Raw genomic sequence first — 17790 nt, 5'->3', positions numbered from 1 at the left:
TAGACTAGACTGGACTAGATTGTTTTTTTTCTCTTTAAACTTTAAGAGGATAAAAGCATTAGAGACAGAAAAGACAAAACGACTCGAGACGCCTTCAAGTGGATTTCAACGGTTCTACTGTTTTATAAATGGGAAATAAAGACTAAATAAGATCTTTATTTAGTTGCTGGACCCCGAAGGGTGTGAGGCCTGATGGGTTTGGGACGATTCTCATGTACATTTTGACTAATGGCCAGCATTCAGGCCATAGTTTTTCAATTTCTTCCATGGTTTTCCTGAGCCTTAGCTTAAACGTGCCATTAGTTCGTTCCACTAGGCCTGCACTTTGTGGGTGTTGACGCTGCCATGTTTAAGGGCTGGAATGCCGACAGGAAACCATAACGGAGGAAATAACTCAGTCACAATCATCCACTTCGTTTGACTGGCATATGCCAGTCAAACGAAATCATGGCAGTCAGTAATCCATCGCTCAGAGTCTCTCCTGCATTTCGCAGTGCAGTGATCGCCGTCTCTGCGCGGATAATGTAGTCCGTAACACTCTCGTTGACGGCCTTCTGAAGAGATGTCAGTTCAGTGTACAAACTTATGACGCGCGGCTTCCCCGTGCCGGCATAATGATCTCTCAGGATTTTTAATGCTTTCCTGCCATCATCAGCAGCGTCTCTCATCACAAGGGATAAACTTTTGTCATCCAGGAACTGGATTAATTCAGCATACACCTGCTCATTTTTGTCGGCGTCCTCGTCCGCGTTCTCGTCACCGTCTCCAGGTGGTTCACTCAATATCGTGCTCTTGAGATCAATCAGGCGCAGGTGCGCCAGGAATTTCGTCTCCCATAACTCGTAGGTCTTTTCATCTCCGTCGAAACACAAACGGTTCCATCGGCTTCCAAACTCCTTTCTGGGCCCATAACCTGTTGACGCTGCCATGTTTAAGGGCTGGAATGCCGATAGGAAACCATAACGGAGGAAATAACTCAGTCACAATCATCCACTTCGTTTGACTGGCATATGCCGCTGCTCTCACACCTGGAGCCGGCAAGCCGGAGTCATTTATTGACAATCACAAATCAAAAACACCTGTGTGACTCCACCCACTTCCGGTTAGTGTGGTCAATAGAAGAACATAAACAAAAACATCCAACAGTGGGTGATAGTCCTACAAAGAATTTTAAAGTAGGTATTGATACTTATACTTTGTGTACCATACCCTGCATCCCTCCTGTTGAGACATGGGACTTCCCATGGCTCAATTTAGCCACCAGGGGGAACAGGTTATTTGGAAGTACTGGTTTGTTTTGCACTACATAGAGGCCTTCTGAAGTTACAGTAGCACCTTCATTTAGCCAAATGTCTTTTTCTCTTTGCGGAGCATTGTTTTGCATGTCAATTAAAATTAGAGTTGGATGTCAACAGGGATAGGGGTCTCGTTGTCATCATCCTCTTCTTCCTGACCTTTCCCTGGAAGGGTCAGGGCTGCCAGAGTACTGACTTCTCCCCAGACGTCACACACACACACACACACACACACACACACACACACACACACACACACACACACACACACACACACACACACACACTCTCACACACACACACACACACACACACACACACACACACACACACACACACACACACACACACACACACACACACACACACACACACTCACACTCACACTCACACACACACACACACACACACACACACACACACACACTCACACTCACACTCACACTCACACTCACACACACCCCGCACCATGACTTTTGGCCCTGCAAATTTGCAGCAGCTCCTTTTCCTCCACTTTCACGTATCTGTCTTTTAAGTTCTGTATATTATTTTGCACAATATTTTTCCACAATCTTTTATTTACCTATTTTTAGGGATGTCCCATCAACTAAGAGTCTTTTGGAAATTATTTTAGGTTCGCAATAAGTTTTAGTTTAACCACATATTTGTTATTTTAGCAATCTTTTTAACTTTCTTTCAGCTCATAAGTTTCGTTTTGACAGTTTGGTTTTAGGGCTGATTAATTTAGTGAAACCACAACATTGGCAATAAACAGTTTCAATCTTGAACATTAGACAAAAACATTAAACAAAACAAACATTAGACAAAAACCATTAAAAAACATTCCAATAGAAACCTCCTCTCGTTATTCCGTAACATTACTTTAAAGTCCCTGACTTTTATTTCACCACAATGTGTCCCAGACCCTTGGGCGTTAGCCTTATTTCACTAAACCCAGGCTAGTATACACGGAATTTCACTCGTATTTTACCATAAAATACTTTAGCACATTTAATAACCCAGGTATTACTGAGAGAAATGTCTCTTACCAGTCTCAGGTCCTTCCTGGCTCAGGGACCCGTCACTGGATCTCGGATCGGCGCAGGACCAATTTCCTATTGGCCTCGTCCCTGAAGTTGGGATGGTTTGTCAACAGTTTTAGGCAGCCGCATCCCACGTCATCCCAACGCCACAGATCTTGGGTCCCGGGTTATGTTAGGTCTAAATCAACATTACATAAGTTCGTAACCAGGAAAGACACAGAGACTGCTAAATGATCTTTTAACACGTTTCTGCAGAAGGGCGAAGCTCCTGACAGCAAATGCTTCCCAAATGCTTTCCCTCTGCATGATGCTTTTATTAAAAAACTTGACAGAGACTGACCGTTATGGACAGTGAGAGGAAGAGATAAAGTGTGATTTAATCATGACATTTCAGTCGAGTGATTGAACCAGGACAGTCCAAAACCTGAGCAGATCAGGAAGTGGCTGTTGTGACATCTGTTTACGAAGCCTGTGACAGTTTTCAGAAGGACAAAACAAGTTTAACCTCTAATTAACCTTACAGCTGGACTAGACTGGACTGGACTGGACTGGACTGGACTGGACTGGACTGGACTGAACTAGACTGGAGTAATCTAGTCTAGTCCACCTCTGGGAGACGTTTCTGCTGCTCATCATAACATTTCTGTTGTGATTTTTAATTTCCAGAGTTTTCCTTCAGCGCCGCCACCCCGAAAACCGCCCCGGAAACTGCCCCGGAAACCGCTGGTCCAGGAACTGGTGCAGGAACTGGTCCAGGAACTGGTGCAGGAACTGGTGCAGGAACTAGTCCAGGAACTGGTGCAGGAACTGGTGCAGGAACTGGTGCAGGAACTGGTCCAGGAACTGGTGCAGAAACTAGTCCAGGAACTGGTGCAGGAACTGGTGCAGGAACTAGTCCAGGAACTGGTGCAGGAACTGGTTCAGGAACTGGTGCAGGAACTGGTTCAGGAACTGGTCAAGGAACTGGTGCAGGAACTGGTCCAGGAACTGGTTCAGGAACTAGTCCAGGAACTGGTTCAGGAACTGGTGCAGGAACTAGTCCAGGAACTGGTCCAGGAACTGGTGCAGGAACTGGTCCAGGAACTGGTGCAGGAACTGGTTCAGGAACTGATCCAGGAACTAGTCCAGGAACTGGTTCAGGAACTGGTGCAGGAACTGGTGCAGGAACTGGTCCAGGAACTGGTGCAGGAACTAGTCCAGGAACTGGTGCAGGAACTGGTTCAGGAACTGGTCCAGGAACTGGTGCAGGAACTGGTGCAGGAACTGGTCCAGGAACTGGTTCAGGAACTGGTGCAGGAACTGGTCCAGGAACTGGTTCAGGAACTGGTCCAGGAACTGGTCCAGGAACTGGTCCAGGAACTGGTTCAGGAACTGGTGCAGGAACTGGTCCAGGAACTGGTTCAGGAACTGGTGCAGGAACTGGTCCAGGAACTGGTTCAGGAACTGGTCCAGGAACTGGTGCAGGAACTGGTCCAGGAACTGGTCCAGGAACTGGTCCAGGGGTCCCAACGAGCTCCGGAATGCTTCGTGGAGTCTCGGTCCGGTCCGGGTTTAGAACCGCCGCCCTGCTGCTGGTTGTCTGCTGCGTCCTGCTGGCCGGTCCGGCTGGTTGCCGGGGCAACGCCACAGCTCAGCCTCAGCTCCGTCCTCCAGACCTGCAGGTGGCGTCGGACCGGGGGGCCGGGGGCCCGCTGGGGGCCGTCCCGGGGTCTGAACCAGCGACTCTGAGGCGGTTCAGCAAGAGTAAACACAGACCTGGAGGGAAGCCCGGCCCCCCCGGCCCCCCAGGGCCCCCCGGGCCCCCTGCCAACGCCTCCCAGAACCCGCCCCCCTCCTCCCAGGCCACGCCCCCCTCCTGCCTGCAGACCACGTCCATCCAGACGGCCTTCAAGTACATCAACACGGCCCTGTCGGTGCTGGTGTTCGTGGTGGGCGTCGTGGGCAACGGGACCCTGCTGAGGATTATCTACCAGAACCGCAGCATGAGGACGGGCCCCAACGCCCTGATCGCCAGCCTGGCCCTCGGGGACCTGGTCTACATCGCCATCGACGTCCCCATCAACGTCTACAAGGTGACCGGGACCATGTGTTGGTTTTATTTCTGTAAGATACCAAAAAACCTAGTATTCTTCTGATCATCAGTCTACTTGAGAGCATACCAATCATTCCTGTTGATGTAAGGAGAGCGAGTCAGATCCTTACTAAATGAAATAAAGTATTTGGGAGAGCAAATCATCCCCACCTATAAAAAACAGTTCCTCTACATATATGTCTATTTCCCACAAATTTCTAAGTATTCCCAACACTTCTTATGGACCTCATGTCCTGCATATGCTATAAGTCCCACTGGACTATTACTCTTGGTACTCAGAACAACATTCCTAAAAACATCTCTACAATAACCCCTGCTCACAACCACACACAGCTTACTAACTTACCTAAATTTCAGGATGACGTCAACCGTTCTCTGGTACTCCAATTCACAGACTTTCGACAACAACCCAGCAACAATAATTTGGGATTTTGTAAAAGGACCCCTTACCTCTGTAATAATTTTGATAGAAGTCACTGGTGTGTCGTTGGTCTGGAAAAAGGAGTTTCCATCGAAGGTCTATTGTCATCCGGGTCACGGCATCAAATTGTTGAGGAATATTATCAAATCCAGTTCAGAAGGCCGCTGTGGTGTGAGAGTTTTAGTCCGCTGTGGTGTAGTGAGTTTTAGTCCGCTGTGGTGTAGAGAGTTTTAGTCTGTGGTGTAGAGAGTTTTAGTCTGTGGTGTAGTGAGTTTTAGTCCGCTGTGGTGTAGAGAGTTTTAGTCTGTGGTGTAGAGAGTTTTAGTCTGTGGTGTAGAGAGTTTTAGTCTGTGTTGTAGAGAGTTTTAGTCCGCTGTGGTGTAGAGAGTTTTAGTCCGCTGTGGTGTAGAGAGTTTTAGTCTGTGGTGTAGAGAGTTTTAGTCTGTGGTGTAGTGAGTTTTAGTCTGTGGTGTAGAGAGTTTTAGTCTGTGGTGTAGTGAGTTTTAGTCTGTGGTGTAGAGAGTTTTAGTCTGTGGTGTAGTGAGTTTTAGTCTGTGGTGTAGAGAGTTTTAGTCCGCTGTGGTGTAGAGAGTTTTAGTCTGTGGTGTAGAGAGTTTTAGTCTGTGGTGTAGAGAGTTTTAGTCTGTGGTGTAGAGAGTTTTAGTCTGTGGTGTAGAGAGTTTTAGTCTGTGGTGTAGATAGTTTTAGTCTGTGGTGTAGAGAGTTTTAGTCTGTGGTGTAGAGAGTTTTAGTCTGTGGTGTAGAGAGTTTTAGTCTGTGGTGTAGAGAGTTTTAGTCTGTGGTGTAGTGAGTTTTAGTCTGTGGTGTAGAGAGTTTTAGTCTGTGGTGTAGAGAGTTTTAGTCCACTGTGGTGTAGAGAGTTTTAGTCTGTGGTGTAGAGAGTTTTAGTCCACTGTGGTGTAGAGAGTTTTAGTCTGTGGTGTAGAGAGTTTTAGTCTGTGGTGTAGAGAGTTTTAGTCTGTGGTGTAGAGAGTTTTAGTCTGTGGTGTAGTGGGTTTTAGTCTGTGGTGTAGAGAGTTTTTGTCCGCTGTGGTGTAGAGAGTTTTAGTCTGTGGTGTAGAGAGTTTTAGTCCGCTGTGGTGTAGAGAGTTTTAGTCTGTGGTGTAGAGAGCTTTAGTCCGCTGTGGTGTAGAGAGTTTTAGTCTGTGGTGTAGAGAGTTTTAGTCTGTGGTGTAGAGAGTTTTAGTCTGTGGTGTAGAGAGTTTTAGTCTGTGATGTAGAGAGTTTTAGTCTGTGGTGTAGAGAGTTTTAGTCTGTGGTGTAGAGAGTTTTAGTCTGTGGTGTAGAGAGTTTTAGTCTGTGGTGTAGAGAGTTTTAGTCTGTGGTGTAGAGAGTTTTAGTCTGTGGTGTAGAGAGTTTTAGTCTGTGGTGTAGAGAGTTTTAGTCTGCTGTGGTGTAGAGAGTTTTAGTCTGTGGTGTAGAGAGTTTTAGTCTGTGGTGTAGAGAGTTTTAGTCCGCTGTGGTGTAGAGAGTTTTAGTCTGTGGTGTAGAGAGTTTTAGTCTGTGGTGTAGTGAGTTTTAGTCTGTGGTGTAGAGAGTTTTAGTCTGTGGTGTAGTGAGTTTTAGTCTGTGGTGTAGAGAGTTTTAGTCCGCTGTGGTGTAGAGAGTTTTAGTCTGTGGTGTAGAGAGTTTTAGTCTGTGGTGTAGAGAGTTTTAGTCTGTGGTGTAGAGAGTTTTAGTCTGTGGTGTAGAGAGTTTTAGTCTGTGGTGTAGAGAGTTTTAGTCTGTGGTGTAGAGAGTTTTAGTCTGTGGTGTAGAGAGTTTTAGTCTGTGGTGTAGTGAGTTTTAGTCTGTGGTGTAGAGAGTTTTAGTCTGTGGTGTAGAGAGTTTTAGTCCACTGTGGTGTAGAGAGTTTTAGTCTGTGGTGTAGAGAGTTTTAGTCCGCTGTGGTGTAGAGAGTTTTAGTCTGTGGTGTAGAGAGTTTTAGTCTGTGGTGTAGAGAGTTTTAGTCTGTGGTGTAGAGAGTTTTAGTCTGTGGTGTAGTGGGTTTTAGTCTGTGGTGTAGAGAGTTTTTGTCCGCTGTGGTGTAGAGAGTTTTAGTCTGTGGTGTAGAGAGTTTTAGTCCGCTGTGGTGTAGAGAGTTTTAGTCTGTGGTGTAGTGGGTTTTAGTCTGTGGTGTAGAGAGTTTTTGTCCGCTGTGGTGTAGAGAGTTTTAGTCTGTGGTGTAGAGAGTTTTAGTCTGTGGTGTAGAGAGTTTTAGTCTGTGATGTAGAGAGTTTTAGTCTGTGGTGTAGAGAGTTTTAGTCTGTGGTGTAGAGAGTTTTAGTCTGTGGTGTAGAGAGTTTTAGTCTGTGGTGTAGAGAGTTTTAGTCTGTGGTGTAGAGAGTTTTAGTCTGTGGTGTAGAGAGTTTTAGTCTGTGGTGTAGAGAGTTTTAGTCTGTGGTGTAGAGAGTTTTAGTCTGTGGTGTAGAGAGTTTTAGTCTGCTGTGGTGTAGAGAGTTTTAGTCTGTGGTGTAGAGAGTTTTAGTCTGTGGTGTAGAGAGTTTTAGTCCGCTGTGGTGTAGAGAGTTTTAGTCTGTGGTGTAGAGAGTTTTAGTCTGTGGTGTAGAGAGTTTTAGTCTGTGGTGTAGAGAGTTTTAGTCTGCTGTGGTGTAGAGAGTTTTAGTCTGTGGTGTAGAGAGTTTTAGTCTGTGGTGTAGAGAGTTTTAGTCCACTGTGGTGTAGAGAGTTTTAGTCTGTGGTGTAGAGAGTTTTAGTCTGTGGTGTAGAGAGTTTTAGTCCGCTGTGGGGGTCCTGGGGGGGCCCTTAGGGGCCTTAGGGGGCCCTCTGGGGCCCCCTCGGACCCCTTTGTTAACCCCCTCCGTGTGCTTGCAGCTCTTGGCGATGCGCTGGCCCTTCGCCGAGCAGCCCCTGGGCCTGTTTCTCTGCAAGCTGTTCCCGTTCCTGCAGAAGGCGTCGGTCGGCATTACCGTGCTCAACCTGTGCGCGCTGAGCGTGGACCGGTACCGGGCCGTGGCGTCCTGGTCCCGGGTCCCGGGCTCCGGCGTTCCCACTGCGACGGCCCTGGAGATCCTGGCCATCTGGGCGCTGTCGCTGCTGCTGGCGGCGCCGGAGGCCGTCGGCTTCCGCATGGTCTCCTTCCAGTACAAGAACGTCAGCATGACCACCTGCATGCTGCAGCCGGACACGCCCTTCATGACGGTGAGGGGGCGGGGCCTGGGGCTGGGCCAGGGAGGGGCGGGGGCGGGGCTTCAGCATAGTCACTGGCACGGTTCTGATCCGGGTTTCCTTGCCATTTCAGTTCTACCGGGACGCCAAGGATTGGTGGCTGTTCGGGTTCTACTTCTGCGTCCCGCTGGCCGTGTCCGCCATCTTCTACGGCCTCATGACCTGCGAGATGCTGCGGCACCAGAGGGGGGCGCTGCGGGCGTCGCTCAGCGACCACCTCAAACAGGTACGGCCCTGCCGGACAGGTGTTCTGTCCACCCCCAGAAATGCTACTTTGAGGTTGATTTTCAAAGTTTGATTGCCACGCCCATCATTTCCAGCATCCCTTCAGTCCACGCTGAAACGAGAAATTGAGACAATTGTTTGTTTGTGTGCCTTTACTTATTTTATTCTTTATTATCAATCCAAAAATAGTAATTACAAAATGGATAAATGGAGATTTAAGTTTGCTGAGATTCATCCTGCAGTGGCAGTGAGGTGATTAGTATCGTACCTGAATGCATTATTTGATAGGATGTTACTGGACTATCAAACTACCCCCTAAACATTGATTTAAAATGGATAATATGGGATGATGAGTATTTGATCTTTCAAAATACACGACCCATGACATGAATTACATTACACTTTGTGAACATTATACGATAAAGAGAAAAAAAACCTATTCGATCGCTTTATTTGATATTCATTCAGTCATGGGCCTTTATTTAACCAGGCAGGTCATTAAGAACATTCTTATTTACAATAACGGTCTGGCAAGAGACAAAGAAGTGGTTTAGGGAGTAAAACACCATAAAATTGTAGCTCTACAAAGGTAGAAAAAGCATGAGGTAGCATTATTTGACGAAGCAGCAGAGATGGACAGAACGCCGGCCTCTGATCGTAGCCCCAGACCCGGACGCTGACCCGTTTTCCCCCGCAGCGCCGCGAGGTGGCCAAGGCCGTGTTCTGCCTGGTGCTGATCTTCGCGCTGTGCTGGTTCCCGCTGCACCTGAGCCGGCTGCTGAAGAGGACGGTGTACGAGTCCCAGGACGCGCACCGCTGCGAGCTGCTCAAGTACGTGTTCCCCCCGCCCGCGCACCTGCACGCCCAACGCCTAACCCCTAACCCCTAACCCCTAACCCCTAACGCCTAACCCCTAACCCCTAACCCCTAACCCATAACCCCTAACGCCCAACCCCTAACCCCTAACGCCTAACCCCTAACCCCTAACCCCTAACGCCCAACGCCCAACGCCTAACCCCCAACGCCCAACCCCTAACCCCTAACGCCCAACCCCTAACCCCTAACGCCTAACCCCTAACCCCTAACGCCTAACCCCTAACGCCTAACGCCTAACGCCTAACGCCCAACCCCTAACGCCTAACCCCTAACCCCTAACGCCCAACCCCTAACGCCCAAAGCTTAATGCCTAACGCCTTACCCCTAACGCCTAACGCCTAACGCCCAACCCCTAACGCCTAACGCCCAACCCCTAACGCCCAACCCTTAATGCCCAACCCCTAACCCCTAACGCCTAACCCCTAACCCCTAACGCCTAACGCCTAACGCCCAACCCCTAACGCCTAACGCCTAACGCCTAACGCCCAACCCCTAACGCCTAACCCCTAACCCCTAATGCCCAACCCCTAACCCCTAACCCCTAACGCCCAACCCCTAACCCCTAACCCCTAACGCCTAACCCCCAACCCCCAACGCCCAACGCCCAACCCCTAACCCCTAACCCCTAACCCCTAACGCCTAACCCCTAACCCCTAACCCCTAGCCCCTAACCCCTAACGCCTAACCCCTAACCCCTAGCCCCTAACCCCTAACCCCTTACGCCTAACACCTAACCCCTAGCGCCTAACGCCGTGCTTCACTCTCACGTCTCCTGGTTTCAGCTTCCTGCTGGTGCTCGACTACTTCAGCATCAACATGGCCACCGTCAACTCCTGCATCAACCCCATCATCCTCTTCTTCGTCTCCAAGAAGTTCAAGAGTTGCTTCAAGGTCAGTAGCTGATTGTTACCATGGTAACAACTCCCCCTCCCAACGGCAGGAAGTGCTGCTGTTACTATGGTAACAACCCCCCCTCCCAACGGCAGGAAGTGCTGCTGTTACCATGGTAACAACCCCCCCTCCCAACAGCAGGAAGTGCTGCTGTTACCATGGTAACAACTCCCCCTCCCAACGGCAGGAAGTGCTGCTGTTACCATGGTAACAACCCCCCCTCCCAACAGCAGGAAGTGCTGCTGTTACCATGGTAACAACTCCCCCTCCCAACGGCAGGAAGTGCTGCTGTTACCATGGTAACAACTCCCCCTCCCAACGTCAGGAAGTGCTGCTGTTACCGTGGTAACAACTCCCCCTCCCAACGGCAGGAAGTGCTGCTGTTACCATGGTAACGACTCCCCCTCCCAACGGCAGGAAGTGCTGCTGTTACCATGGTAACGACTCCCCCTCCCAACGGCAGGAAGTGCTGCTGTTACCATGGTAACGACTCCCCCTCCCAACGGCAGGAAGTGCTGCTGTTACCGTGGTAACAACTCCCCCTCCCAACGGCAGGAAGTGCTGCTGTTACCGTGGTAACGACTCCCCCTCCCAACGGCAGGAAGTGCTGCTGTTACCATGGTAACGACTCCCCCTCCCAACGGCAGGAAGTGCTGCTGTTACCATGGTAACAACTCCCCCTCCCAACGGCAGGAAGTGCTGCTGTTACCATGGTAACAGCTCCCCCTCCCAACGGCAGGAAGTTCTGCTGTTACCATGGTAACAACTTCCTGTTACCGTGGTAACAGCTCCCCCTCCCAACGGCAGGAAGTGCTGCTGTTACCGTGGTAACGACTCCCCCTCCCAACGGCAGGAAGTGCTGCTGTTACCATGGTAACGACTCCCCCTCCCAACGGCAGGAAGTGCTGCTGTTACCATGGTAACAACTCCCCCTCCCAACGGCAGGAAGTGCTGCTGTTACCATGGTAACAGCTCCCCCTCCCAACGGCAGGAAGTTCTGCTGTTACCATGGTAACAACTCCCTGTTACCGTGGTAACAGCTCCCCCTCCCAACGGCAGGAAGTGCTGCTGTTACCATGGTAACAACTCCCCCTCCCAACGGCAGGAAGTGCTGCTGTTACCATGGTAACAGCTCCCCCTCCCAACGGCAGGAAGTTCTGCTGTTACCATGGTAACAACTCCCTGTTACCGTGGTAACAGCTCCCCCTCCCAACGGCAGGAAGTGCTGCTGTTACCATGGTAACAACTCCCCCTCCCAACGGCAGGAAGTGCTGCTGTTACCATGGTAACAGCTCCCCCTCCCAACGGCAGGAAGTTCTGCTGTTACCATGGTAACAACTCCCTGTTACCGTGGTAACAGCTCCCCCTCCCAACGGCAGGAAGTGCTGCTGTTAGGACGCCCAAACCTGATCCCACACTTGTAAAAGTCGCCCAAAACGTCTATCCGAGTTCTACCCAAAGTAAATCTAAATCTGTTCTTGAACCGTTTGAAGTTCATGGATGGTTCTGGTATTTTCTGAAAGGTAACAATCTGAAGTTTTTCCCCCAACTGTCAGAATCTCTGTAACTGCTACTATAATTCAGTAATCTCAGTTTGAACACACTGAAGTAGAAGGTTTTTATGTGTTTTGTAACCAGATGTTGCAGATGAATCTGTGACTTATTGGTTTGAAAACACACTGAGACACAGCCTGAAGTCTTATCTACTGCAAGTTCAAATGTGATAACAATACCACAAAAAATGAGTATTTTACACATGTTTTTGTAAGATTATGTCTTACAAAGACTTTTATTAGAACGATTAGACATTAGATTATGTCCCATGGGCAGAACTCTTACCGTACATACAATAACGTAAAGTCATCATTTCAGTTTCTAAAGAAAGCTGACACTTAGATGTATCCCGTCATATATCCAAATTATTGCTACTACTGATATTTATTAAAACGTGTGCCAAACCTAAGTATACACTGTTTATACTGTTTAGGACTGCATTTCGGTGTGTGTGTGTGTGTGTGTGTGTGTGTGTGTGCGTGTGTGCGTGCGTGCGTGCGTGCGTGCGTGCGTGCGTGCGTGCGTGCGTGCGTGCGTGCGTGCGTGCGTGCGTGCGTGCGTGCGTGCGTGCGTGCGTGCGTGCGTGCGTGCGTGCGTGTTTCTCTGAGTGACATCACAGCGAGGTCGCGGGGTCGGAGGTCGTGAGATTCTTGCGGATGTTTTGAGACGGCAGCTCCTCTGCAGCTCGTCTGCAGCCGGAGACAGAGATGTTTTATTTATATATTTATTTATATATTGTATTTATATAAATCTTTTCCAGAGACGACTCGACCTGCAGAGGTCGCGACCCCGGAGAAAAGGCTTGTGGGAAACCAGCGGCTCGCGGCCGTTATAAGGCTTTAACAGCGACCAAAGACCAAAATACATCTTAAATCTTAAAATAGATCAGTTTAATCTGCACACATATGAGAGTAAATAAAAAAAGAACAAGTTTAAATTTAAATTTATGATAATAAATGGTTATTATTACAAGAATAAAGTCTGTTTTCATTAAAAATGACTGAATTAACGTCGTATGATTCATGAATCCAACATTTGTCTTCAGGAGACGTCAGCGTTTTTTCTCGGCAGCATCCTGATACGACTTCATGTCCTGATTTTACAAATATATCTGCTTTATTCCTGCAATATTTTAAAGTTTTTACAGGTTTTACAGGTTTTACTTTACTTTCATAATATTCTGATCTTGAGTCCTGCAGGTTCTCGACCGCCAGAGTCCAGATCTAGAAGAGACTTACAGTAAATCCACTGACCTCTGAGTTCAAATAAACACATTTACAGCAGAAATAAACACATTTACAGTAGAAATAAACACATTTACAGCAGAAATAAACACATTTACAGTAGAAATTACAGATTTACAGCAGAAATAAACACATTTACAGTAGAAATAAACACATTTACAGCAGAAATAAACACATTTACAGCTGAAATAAACACATTTAGAGTAGAAATAAACACATTTACAGTAGAAATAAACATTTACAGCAGAAATAAACACATTTACAGCTGAAATAAACACATTTACAGCTGAAATAAACACATTTACAGTAGAATGTTCTTTGTACGAAGAGTATTAGGGCCATGCAGGAGAAAAAATATTTGATTTTTATTGTGCACTTCGAGATTGCAAGATTAATGTTGAAATACAATTTTGAGAAAAAAAATCAAAATGTTGAGAAAAAAGTCAAAATTTCGTGAATAAAGTTGAAATGTTGAGAAAAAAGGTGAAATTTCGACTTTATTCTTGAAATTGTATTTCAACATTAATCTCGACATTTCAAGTGCAAAATAAAAAAAGAATCTTCCCTTCTCAGATATGTTTTCTCCTGCATGGCCCCGATTCTCTTCCATAGAGGATTCAACGTTTCTTGGAGCGAATCTTTTGCATTCATTGCCTGAATGTTTGCTCTGTAGCGAGAAGTAGCGAGAATACATGCAGCATGTGTGTCTTCATTCTAAGGCTGATACAAGACTCTTAATTTTTTGCTCCAGACATATTTGTTTTTTGTGTTTTTGGTCCAATACGGCTCTAAAACATTTTGGGATGGTATAGCGCATTATTGCACGATTATAATGAGCACTACTTACATTGCGCTTTCAATTAATACTACTGCATTGTTCAAAAATGATTACCGTATTATCTGGACTATAAGCCGCTACTTTTTTCATAGGTTTTCAACCATGCGGCTTATACAAAGGTTTTATTCTGTGGATTTTTCTTCCACCACTCGGGGCGCTCTAACCGGAATTAGAATCAAAACTAAGACAAAATAAATGCAAAGAAGAATACGCTACTTCTTCTTTAGCAGATAGAAGTAGAAGCAGATTTCAAACAGATAAATAGATAAATAAATAGCGGTTATTTTCTCTTGGTTCTGTCCCGTTTTAATCAGCAAAGTTGCTGCCGTGTTAAAAGACACTGTTAGGAAAGATCTATTTAGGTACAAACATGTACATCATTTACAGTTCAGAATCCTTCTGTACATGTAGTAAATATCTAATCTAACAACAGAAATATCTGCGGCTTGCATATCTATTTTTTTTTAAATAGAGCGGATGTTAGGTTGAAAAGTCATCACAACATAAATAACTTTAGAAAAAGACACCGGAAACTGTCAGAAATGATTTTCAATGGCCTTCTGCAGAAGGTTGGAGAGAAATCCTGAGAAGCTTTAGGCAACACGGCCCTCCTCTTAGCTCGTCAGAACTTCTCTCAACTGGCTCTCTGCAGAGCTGGCGCTTTTATTAAGCAACAGATGACAGGAATGACCATATTTGGAACAGTGAATGTATAGATGGTCAATTGACAAAAACAGATGGTCACACACATGTGATTTTTCAGTTAAAGAGGCTTGGTATGAAGAAACAAACAGACATCCTTAAAACACAAAGGGTCAAGGGGTCAACTAAAACAGTACCTCTTGTTGGAGGTTTGAACAGAAGGTTTTTAAAGACACTGGGTTATTTACAAACCAGAAGTCACCAGGCCAACCTTCATGGGGGTCTCGTGTTATCAGATGGTAAGTCTTGAAACAACATGAAGGGTCAATAAATGAGCCCCTTCTAGACAAACAAGAACTCTGTGAGGCTTTGCACAGATGTGTCTAAAGACACTGCTCAGCTGTTAACAAAGCCCTAAATACCTAAATACCTTCAGGGAATGGCCTGTCTGGTGACTTCTGTTCCTATTCTGATAGTTTTTTATTTTCATAATGACAATCTTAATTCAAAAGAGTTGATTAACCTCACAGCGGATGCGGCTTGAATGCAGGTGCGGCTTATCAGATTCGGCACAGCACATCCAAATGATCGCCGCGACTTCGTGGCGCTCGAAACCCAGAGACTGCGTTAGGGGGCTGATAAGAGGGGGGGGCCGAGGAAGGCGTTGAGATGAGGGAGGTGGTTATCAGTAAGTGTGTGTGTGAGCGGTAAGTCTGTGAACTTTGCCCAGAGCTGCTCTCAGCCAATGTCCTTGATGTTATCAGACGGCTCGGTCAGTTCTGAAACAGGTCCACAGATGTTCCTGGGAGAGGGGAGGGTTAGTGGGGGCAGAGTCCCTTGTTTACATTCCACCAGAGAGATTGTGACCAGAGTGATAGGCCAAACCGCTCTGTCAAGGCCAGATTATAGAATCAACAATTATATTGCAAAACAGACAGACTCAGTAATTTTCCGTCTGCCTTTACTCTCTGGTTCATCAATGGCGACTCCAATCAGACAAATTTGTGATCAATTCCCACCAAGCCAAGCTTCCAACTTCTCCAGGGTGTTATCCATCTTGCCAATGAGCTCAAAGACCGCCGCTAGCCTGCGTTTCTGTTCAAGAATCGCATCCAGCTTGCGGCTTTGCTCCCCCAACGTTAAAGTCTGAGCATGGATCGCCTTGCTTGATCCTTCAGCCACGTCCGGCAGCTCTGAAAGAGCCAGAACAGCTGTCGACGACTTACGCGTTTGTCGGTACACCAGGAATCCCCCTCCTCCAATTAGGAGGATGATCAGGAGAAATCCTGCTATCATTAATCCAATTATGAAGCATCTTCAACGTCATCGACAGACAGAATCGCCAGACACAACAGTTTCCAATATTTGTAGGAATCCATTGTGTATCTGGCAAAAAATGTCCCATCGGGGCAGGAGGGCTCCCTTACCCCCTGTCTTTTCGTCGCAAAAATTTGGTCAATTGTGCTGAGAGACCAGTTAATCAATTCCATGATTGTAGAGTTTCGGAGGAGTGAAAAGGAGAGACTCTGAAGACGAGACAGGACAAAAGCAGTAGCAGGGCAGATAGATAACGGAGAGGAGCAGAAAAAGCGTCCGCCTTCGTCGAGAGCTGGAAGAAGTCCAGAAGATTCCGTCTCAAATGATTCTAGGGGGGGGGGGGGGGCAGCTTTACTAAGGGGTTTTTGCCCCTGGTGCCTGCGTTCTTGTGTAAACCTGAAAAAGTGAGCGGACTTTAACTGTCCCTGTGTCTGTCTCCCTGTCCGTCTCCCCGACTCCCTGTCTGTCCGTCTCCTGCAGTCCTGTCTGTGCTGCTGCTGTTACTCTGGCTCTCTCTCCAACAGCAACGGCACCAGCCTGCAGTACAAGCACACCGACCCCTGAGGTCCCTCTGAGGGGTGGGGGCCCCTGAGAGACCGGGGCCCCTGAGAGACCGGCGACCGCATCAGTCGCCCTCGACGACCGCATCAGTCGCCCGCGGCGACCGCATCAGTCGCCCTCGGCGACCGCATCAGTCGCCCTCAGGCGACCGCATCAGTCGCCCTCGGCGTTGAGAAACCTTTAAAGTGGCTGGAGTTTTGTGTTTGTGAAATTTGCCAGACAGAATGAACAGGTTTATAATAAAAGTGAATTTTCTTCATGGAAAAATAAAATATCACACTCCTACAGTCAGTTGAGATGTTTATCTTGATTTTAGACGGTATTTATTTTTCAAATTGAGACCATAGATTGAAAGATGGAGCACAGTGGTAGAATAAAGGAGTTATGGTTTCTGGTTCCAACGTTGCAAAAGGTCAAACATGTGACTTGTGACGTCACAGGAACAACAGTCACTAAAAGAAAATTCAAATTTCGACATAAATGAGTCTTTTCTTTGCTTTTAAATCCTTGTAATTGTGTGTATAATCTGTATTTATCAGTAAAAACGTTCCTGAAGGCTCTAGTTTTGGCTGTCTGGGTTGTTTCATGTGTTGTGTTTTGCCTGTTTGCTGATTAGTGAGTGGAAAGTCTGTTTTTGATATTTGTGTCTCTTGTTTGAACAAATCAAAAGTTAAAAAGTGTGTTTTTCCTGTTGTTTTATGAAGTAATTCCACCGCTGACCTCGCGCGCCCCCTCGTGGTCAGCGGTGGAACTGCTAGTGTAAGTCGCTTTTATTTAGATCGGATTTTAACAATAAATTAAAATGATTTTCATTTTTTAACTAACATAAATAAATGATGAAAATATTATTTGTTATATTTACATTGTTATTTTACATATATAGCTTTTTCTGTGCACAGTTTAACTGTTTTATTTTACATCCTGCTCCTCTGTATTATAATAACATTAACTGTATATATTTATTCTTTTAATATATTCAGCAGGATCAGAAGAACACGTTCTCTGCTCTGCTGGTTTTTATTGTGTATTATCATATAATTGTTTTATCTATTGTATCTGATTAGATAAAGAAGTTAAATATAATTATTCAGGTCATTTTCACCGTATTTTATCTCCAAACTTGACTTTTTTTTTTAAATAAAGTTGTCTAAAACAATTATTTGGACGTCATAGTTGGCCTATAGGTCTTACGGCCATTAAATAATATATTTATCTCTTATTACTTTATTTCTTTGTCTCGTGTTCGGGATTGTTTTTTTCTTAAAGACAAATGTTTTTATGTCCTGAGTTACGTTACTGAATACTAATTTCACTTTTAAACCAGATTTCTGTCTCATAAATATTTTTTCAGAGTTTTGTATATCTTTTTCATTGTTTACACAATAAAAGTGACATTTCTTGTCGTCCGTTAATCATGATGTTGTTTGTTTTGTCGTTTTTTAAAGCCCGTGTTTCCTCTCGAGGACATTTCTCTAATTGGGAGCAGTTTGTCTGATTGATGACTGAGTATAATCATAATAAACATATTTACAGTAGAAATAAACACATTTACAGCTGAAATACACACATTTACAGCTGAAATAAACACATTTACAGCAGAAA

General features: G+C 46.1%; 1 protein-coding gene across 2 annotated transcripts; it reads left to right on the top strand.

Annotated features, from left to right (window-relative positions):
• Positions 1-3649: 3649 nt before the first annotated feature.
• Positions 3650-17301, top strand: LOC133420141 (endothelin receptor type B-like). Of its 2 annotated transcripts, none has more exons than XM_061709735.1 (6): positions 3650-4410; positions 7687-8013; positions 8114-8266; positions 8963-9096; positions 9924-10032; positions 16108-17301. In XM_061709735.1, exons 1-6 carry the CDS (start codon positions 3859-3861, stop codon positions 16189-16191), a joined length of 1359 nt encoding a protein of 452 aa, XP_061565719.1. In that variant the 5' UTR covers positions 3650-3858; the 3' UTR covers positions 16192-17301. The 2 variants fall into 2 exon arrangements, with proteins under 2 accessions (XP_061565719.1, XP_061565718.1); XM_061709734.1 differs by having other exon boundaries at positions 3784-4410; positions 16152-17301.
• Positions 17302-17790: the final 489 nt, after the last annotated feature.

Source organism: Cololabis saira, chromosome 20, assembly GCF_033807715.1.
Source record: "Cololabis saira isolate AMF1-May2022 chromosome 20, fColSai1.1, whole genome shotgun sequence".
Lineage (NCBI taxonomy): Eukaryota > Metazoa > Chordata > Actinopteri > Beloniformes > Belonidae > Cololabis > Cololabis saira.
The sequence above is the reverse complement of the archived record's forward strand: the minus strand, read 5'-3'. Positions and strand labels throughout refer to the sequence as shown.